Below are 7,484 nucleotides of genomic sequence, written 5' to 3'. Positions count from 1 at the left end.
CCCCCCCCCCACACTTGGGCGAGGGAGGGGAGCATCACAGTGTCAAACACGTGCAAGCAAAAACACGCGATACGCTGTACGTCTCGTCGTGAGGCTACTGACACTCAGCGCAGCGAAGGCGCGAGAAGCCGCACCGTCCTCCCTACCAACTGCCGCAACGTTTCATCCTCATCCCCGAATTTGTCACCTGCGTGGCACAGTAACTGCGGAAGTGAAACATCCGCAAGGAAGGTACTCAGATCGTCATCCCGTAGTGTGATGAGGTTAGAGTAGGCAAGCTTTGTGTCCTTCAACAGCCTTAATGATTCATTGATTGGAGTAGACGCCATCGCGCCTTCAGTAGGTAGATGCTCTTTTCTCTCCTCTAGCAGACGCACGATAAGGGCAGCGCAAAATGAAAGGTGGAACGGTGAGGCACTTTCCAGGAGCACCCGACGGATGGCAAGGGCCAGGCCGCGACGCTGTAGAGAGTCAAGGAGCGGTACGAACGCAGAAATAGTTTCGACCAGCTCGGCGAAGACGTCCGGCAGCAACAGCGAATGTGGCAACGCGCGCAACAGTAGCGAATAAGCCCCACTAACAAGCATTTCGGATATATTTACGGGGTACGACGCACAGCGGCGGAGAAAATGAACGGCGTTGCGCTTCACTTCTACGTTGCTCATATGTGCGTCAACGGCTTGCAGAACAAACGACACAACAACACCAATATGAGAAAAAATAACCGCTGTCGGGGTAGGCATTGAGTTGTTCCTATCGTATACAGGATGATTTGAGAACCCCGTCACTGATGTGCAACCAACAGCATCAGCACGCTCAATATCAACAAGAATGGAGAACAGTCGCACACCCTCCTTTTGCACAGCACTGTTTTCGCCGTGCCTTTGTAAGGCCGAGAGGACGTGGCTGATCACGGCACTCTCCAGAATGCTTTCAATATCAAATCTCGCAGCCTCACATGCTACTGCAATCGCCTCCGTCTGGAGCTCTAAAAGTCCAGCGTACCTCCCCATAACACCTGCGATCAAACCATAAAAACCGTCGCCTTCGTACAACTGAACAACCGCATCGCCGCCCGCTGCAGCCTTCTCCGCCTCCGCAAAAATATGGGAGCCCGCTTGCTCATGACGAAGAAGGTGCCGCATTATACTCAGAGCACTAACAACAAGTCTGGGGCGCCTCGTCATCGTACAAGCGATCAGCAGATTGGGGACCTCACACTGAGCCAAAACACTAGGTTCTCGGGAAAAAGTTCCCCCTTCCTCCACAGCCCAGTAATAAATTTGATCCAATTGGTCAGCAATCCTCCGGATCAATTCAACATCCTTCGCTTCGATCGGTACACCACCATTATGTAAAAGCTCCCGAATATACTTAACTTGATCTTCCACTTCCACAAGTAACGGTTGTTCCGCCACGTGCGGCCCACTGTCACCACTCTCACATATGGTAGGCACCAATGTCGACTGTAACAACCCACTAACATCGTTGCCCGACGCGTCGTCACGGCAAGCATCGTCTGTTCCAATCACAACTTCATGTAGCACAGACATATCACTACACCGCAGTGCGGTTAAGCAGCAGCAATGGTTTCACTTCCTTCCCAAGATGTATTGCACCATACACGGCAACAAGAGGGAGATTTATGTAACGTTAATCATATACATGTAGGCAAGTGGGGCGCGTGCGCCACCAGCATTTCCTCCTACAGGGATCACTATCACCCTGTAAGGGACTGCAGGGGAGGGAGGAAGGGAGGGGCTGTCACTAGCACCGCTCACATATCAGTGAAGAAACAAATGCGTCGAAAACGGAAGGAAAATAAATAGCTATCAAGAAACATGTAACTGAAGAAATTTTCACACATGCGGAGGTGTACCCACATATATGCCCCTACGCTCATGGCAACGCGTCGTTCCCATTTTTGTGCAGCACGCAGTCTGCAATTCCGAGCAAATTAATCGGTGTTGAACCATCAGTTACAAGGAATCCCTTGAGACCAAGCGCCTGCAGCAATTTCGCCTTTAGTTCCGGTCCAGCCCGCGCAATAGCTTCAAATGTTCCCTTACCCAGAGCCTCAAATATCTTCTCATACTTCGTCGCATCGATGTCCGAGAGGGCCTTGGCTTTCGCGATAGCAAGTTCATCCATAGCCCGCCGGTGGCAGAGTTTGCTTTCCACCCGCTCCCGGAGACCGGCAAGCTGCGCAGCGGCAATCAGCGACTGGGCTTCACATCTTATCCCTGTTACATCCAATTCGCCCTGCGACTCCACGCAACGCGCCTCGCTCTCAGCCAACGCCTGCGCCTTGCTCGCGCCGCACAGTTCGATTGCAGTGTTTTCGGCAACAACACGCAACAGTTTCACTCGCTCCTCCTCTGCCGACACGCGGTCCTTCATCAGTTGCAGCTCTAGCGCACCCTTCTCCTCCTGCTCCATTAACATCGCCTGGTGGGAAGCCTCGTTTTCCTGGGACTTGGTAATAATCTCCACAGCGAGCTGTACACTTTTCGTGAGGGCGTTTTGCATCTTCACCTCAACCGGTTCAACGCTGCGTACGTCCACATTTGTTATCACAAGGCCGTTCACAGGAAAGTAAAGACTGTCGCCACGCAGCTCCGTCGTTCCGGAGTGTGAGTGGAATATGGCCCGCCGTATGAGGGAGGATGAATTTCGATGGAAGTTATCAAACGGTTCACTGGCAATCGCAGCACGGATTCGGTTCGCCAGTGTCTTGCACGCCATGCCAACGAAGTCCGGCACGCTGAAGGCGATACGCTTGATATGCTCCACATCCGTTGTGTCGAACTCCCAATTGTACGCAATTTCAAGTTGCAACCGCGCGTGCTCAAGTGTTTCGACAACAATCTTGTCAGCCATAAAGTCAGGACCCAAAAAGAGAAACAGTGAGTGAATGTGACCACGCCGCTTCGGTTGCCCACCGGAGAGCACAACCACACTAATCTCCTCGTTCGGACCAAGTGATACAGTCAGTGGCCCGGCCTCCACGCGGCTCTTGTTCGTCGTCGGGTCATACAGCTGCACCAGTGCATTATGCGGCACCTTGAACATAACAATCTTGTGTGTCCTCGGATGGCCCTCAGAACCAACATCCACCGAGGTTTCTGTGCACACACGAGAAGCGTACATGGAGTGTCTGCGGGCAGTGAGCAGCTTATGCACCAGCGGGTCGATGGGCTTTTCCCATAACTCCTCTTCAGGCCCCAGCAACACAGCCTCACCATGCACCGCCCGCACGTTGCCAGTGCAAATATCACGTACATACACACCCTCACTGCCACTCAACACCATCCGCTTCCGGCGCTCCACCACGGTCACGCCTTGCGGTGGGATGTACTTCCGTGGCCCATGAACCAACCACCGCGATGCAGGTTCACGCTCCACCCCGTCCTCGTCCACAAAGGCACGGACGGCGACGACGAGAAGCGCCTCGTCAGAGGAGAGAATGTGCGCCTCCCGCACAGTTCCACCTACCAGGACTTCTCCAGGTTGCAGGAAGAACGAACATGGACCATGGCGTACTTCGCACACACCATAGTGACACACACCACCCTTCACCACGTTAAGTATCTCGCAGTACTGCCGCTCTCCGACGATTGTAAGAGAAATCTTCTCTTCCACCTCCTCATCCACTGTGGGGATAAACAGCGGCACGACATCATGTGTCACAAGCCACCGCTCCCCAGCTACACGATCAACAGCCGCCAGACGGTCGAAGAACGAGCGGAGTGCACGCACACGCACCGCTTCCGTTGCAGACAGGATTACGCCTTCATGCACACGCACGACGCTCGCCGACGGATCGGGGAAGTGCATGCCCGCAGTGGTAACGGCCCACACATCACCCCGTGACCGTTTTACGCCGTTAATATCCGTGAAATTGCAGTTCGCACGCAAGACGAGCGACTGACCCGCAGATAGAAAAATGGGCGTCACATTGCCCTCCACCACCTCCTCCACACGCGGAACGTACTCGCAGGGACCACGCACCAACCAAACCTCTCCTACGGCACGACGGCGTACTGCAACTCCAGTGGTGTCACCCTTCTCACCGTTGTTACTCCCGCCCAGAGCGGGGACGGAGTATGTGAATTCCTTCAACGCACGCACCGCAATCGCTTCGTTAGCAGCCAGAATACGCATCGGCTGAGGTTCCGTCACGAGTTTCTCGCCAGGGTGCAGCGGGAACGGGTCCTGGCTCAAACGCACTTCACGGTGGCCCATCTCATTACACAGGGTCCCCACAGATGAGCTTGCAGTCGGCTTCACCACGGGGTTCTCTACTTCGCAGTAGTGGCCCGGTGGAACAACAACGTGGTTCTGCACCTTGTCGTGGAGACTTATGTGGTGGTCCAACATCGTGAAGGAGCGCGGGCCCTCCACAAGCATCACCTCACAAGTGTTCCTGTCCATTACATGAATATATTCATAAGGTCGCAACCTAATCACCTGATTCTCCTTGTCCACCATCTCTCACTACCTACCGACCTCAGATACTTAGGCACGTACACACAGCGATACTATCACGCAAAAAAGGTTTCAATCCTTGACTTTTATTTGCTTGATTGCTCCAAAGACATAAGAGTCAAATGGGCCCAATGGGACACGCACGAATACAAACTTCGCGCAAGCTAAAGAGAGAAAGGGTATTTTATTGAAACAAATAGGGAAAGGGTTCGGATTTTTTCCATTACGGTTTGGTGATTATTTGTACTTTCCGAATGGATGATGTAAGAATTGTCTCTCAACAAAGTGTTTGGGTGAATATTTTCGTGTGTACATAGTAGGCAAGTGAAGTAGGAACGTGTACCAAGTTTTGCTACAAACAACTGTAGGGCACCGAGCAATAACACACTAGGTTACGCTGCTACTGCAGTCCTGACGCCTAAGGCGAGGCACTGAAGGAATGCTGCGGAGTGCTCAACGTCAGCTTCGTCTTTCCCACACACCACTGCAAGTGACTGGACAAAGATCTGGATAGCATCACGGTAGTTTTCTTCTAAAATGCCTATAGCCATCTGCTTCCTTCCAATATCGCGAAGCACCGAAGACGCGTCTTCCCAGTCCATTGCCCTTCCAACGGCTCGCATTGTCACTACCACAAGGTGAAGAAATGATATGGCGTACAAGTCCTCCACCTCGCACAACGCTGCCTCACCATGTCTTATGCTTGCAGGCCCATCTTCTCGCCCGTCTGCGGCGGCCTGGGCGTCCTGTTTGCTGCATTTTTCCTTCTGTTCCCTCAGTGTTATGGTGCACCGTTCCCAATGACTTTCAATATCAGAGAACACAAGGAGTGCCCACGGGTCGTGTAAAATGGACGACATTCGTAGTGCAACAGTCCGCATCACTTCATTCAGGAGAGGCGAGAGCGCACAATGGGGAATTGAAGTAGCTTGGCTGGACTCCAACGCCTTATCAGTAGCTTCCACAACACCGTTGTCAAGTGCAGAGCCGTGGAGGGAACCGTTGCTTTTCATATTGTTGGGAGAACCCATTAAGTCTATCCCAAAAGTGCTGTTAGGGACGCAGTCTACAATTACCGTGCTTACCGGCGCCGCTGAGAGCATCGCCCAAACAGCTAGTGCTTGTTTTATAATGCTAGCCGGGAACGATGTGGGAGACACAACATACGAATACGCAGATGAAAAGACATTGTAAGGGTCCCCCCTTATGTACTCCTCGTTGAGACTCGCCACACGCTGGATCCGCGACGACATAGAGTGCGTGAAATGGTTGCCAGAGGCTTTCACATCAATAAGACGCTTGTTCCGACGTATGAGGCGCACAAGCTGCTCGCCGCCACCCTCATGTATATTATTCCTTGCGATGGACAGCGTCTCTAAGTGGCGGTGGCGGTAAAACAGGGATCTAATACGGTAGCACGTTATATCACTCAAACTGTTTTGGTCCAACAGTAACTCACGTAACCCTGGGCAGTGAAACAGTGTGGCCAGTACCGGCGCTAATGCATCTTCACCGAGAAGTAAGGGACGTAGGTCAGCGGAGCGTAACTCGCTCCAGCGTCCTTCTGTAACAGCACCACCGCGTGTTTTGTTGTCACCCATTCCACCAGGTTGCCGGGTACGCAGCATATTCACCACGTGCCCAAAGACTTTAACAGGCTTGTTAAAGAAATACTCATAGAAACAGCAATAAAACTGGTACAGTACCTCAAGCGGAAGCGCGTTGTATGGCATGGCATGCCGCAGCGGTAACAAGAATACTGTTTGGGGTTCTCTCTGAGGTAAGTCCAGAAACGCGCTCGCCTCCCGCTCTGCGGCAACCATCAGCCGAATCGGCTCGGACATGTCCATGGACCGCACAATGACGTGCAACTCTAACCCTGACCATTCATCATCCTCACGTCCATCGCTGGCATCACACGCGGCGGAACCGCCCCGTACAGCCTCTGAAGTCGGCAACACACCGTTGCTTTGCAGGACATCGGTACTCACGCGCGCAACTGCAACTCCACAATTCTGCGAGGCGATTGCGTCCAATGACTCCACCTCAACTCGGCGTCGCAGACTCCATACCATAGATTCTCCATGCAAGAAACTGATATCCAAAAACAGATCTAGCCCTACATCCATATCCTCCCCGTTCGCTCCCAGATCAGTCACATCGCTGTTACCATTCCTGACGCGATCGGCACTACCGTTGGTATTGACCTTGTCATTGTGTTTGCTCCCGTTCATCGTGGCGATGGTTGATGGGGAACGCAACAGCATCACCGGTACCACCATTTGTTCCATCATCGTGCTGTTTTTAAAGGAGTATATGCTGGAGTTGACGCGCTCACAGAAACGCTCATGTATGCTGTGGGTTGCAGTCTCTGCCACGGCCACGGCAGTACGCACGCAGAACTGGGCGCCACCACTGCGGGTCGCTTCACACTCCAGCTGCTTCCCGCAGACGCGAACCTCTTTCAGGGTGACGACAATGCAACCAACGTAGAGAACCTTATTATCGGTCATTTACCCCGTGTAAATGTATGTTTATATATGTGTCGGTGCTTGTGTGTACGAGTGCTGTCGCCTATATGCACAATCTTTATTGAAGCTTCTTCTTCCTTGATTATCCCTTTACCTTCAATCCTCAGTTTTGGGTTCTGCCAGAATTCTTAATTCCTGTGCTCTCCTTCCCCTCCCGTCCACCACTGTATTCGGTTGCGCAGCCAAGCGTTGACCGCTATCCTTCTCTTCGCTCTCTCTATTTTCAACAACACGGCAACGCTGCCACCGGTTATTAAAAAAGAAGAAATTCTACTTCTATTTTTTTTTCCAGTTTGCTCCGGTGGCGGTGGCTCGGACGCGGTATCTCTCTTCCTTCGCAGCCCTCATACATAGAAGAAGGGAAACAAACAAGTCGAGGAAGTGAGGCAAGGAAGAAATAGTTTCTCCGGTGCAAAATGAGAAAATAAAGAGATGTGACCAAGAAAATAATGTGCAGAGGTGCGG

The 7,484-nt window shown here is 52.4% G+C and overlaps 3 protein-coding genes across 3 annotated transcripts; all 3 read right to left on the bottom strand.

The window, feature by feature from the left end:
- Window positions 1–104: 104 nt before the first annotated feature.
- Window positions 105–1,553, bottom strand: TEOVI_000579700 (uncharacterized protein; the record flags this gene model as incomplete). Its single annotated transcript, XM_067222207.1, has 1 exon — window positions 105–1,553. The coding sequence occupies one exon, from the start codon at window positions 1,551–1,553 to the stop codon at window positions 105–107; it is 1,449 nt and encodes a 482-aa protein (XP_067078308.1).
- Window positions 1,554–1,899: 346 nt separating this feature from the next.
- On the bottom strand, window positions 1,900–4,491 carry TEOVI_000579600 (major vault protein, putative; the record flags this gene model as incomplete). The annotated part of the gene is made up of 1 exon (XM_067222206.1): window positions 1,900–4,491. The coding sequence occupies one exon, from the start codon at window positions 4,489–4,491 to the stop codon at window positions 1,900–1,902; it is 2,592 nt and encodes an 863-aa protein (XP_067078307.1).
- Window positions 4,492–4,880: 389 nt separating this feature from the next.
- TEOVI_000579500 (uncharacterized protein) lies at window positions 4,881–7,001 on the bottom strand (the record flags this gene model as incomplete). The annotated part of the gene is made up of 1 exon (XM_067222205.1): window positions 4,881–7,001. One exon carries the CDS (start codon window positions 6,999–7,001, stop codon window positions 4,881–4,883), a length of 2,121 nt encoding a protein of 706 aa, XP_067078306.1.
- Between the last annotated feature and the right edge of the window lie 483 nt (window positions 7,002–7,484).

This window comes from Trypanosoma equiperdum, assembly GCF_001457755.1.
Source record: "Trypanosoma equiperdum strain OVI genome assembly, contig: ctg_1580, whole genome shotgun sequence".
NCBI classification, from domain to species: Eukaryota; Euglenozoa; class Kinetoplastea; order Trypanosomatida; family Trypanosomatidae; genus Trypanosoma; species Trypanosoma equiperdum.
The sequence above is the reverse complement of the archived record's forward strand: the minus strand, read 5'-3'. Positions and strand labels throughout refer to the sequence as shown.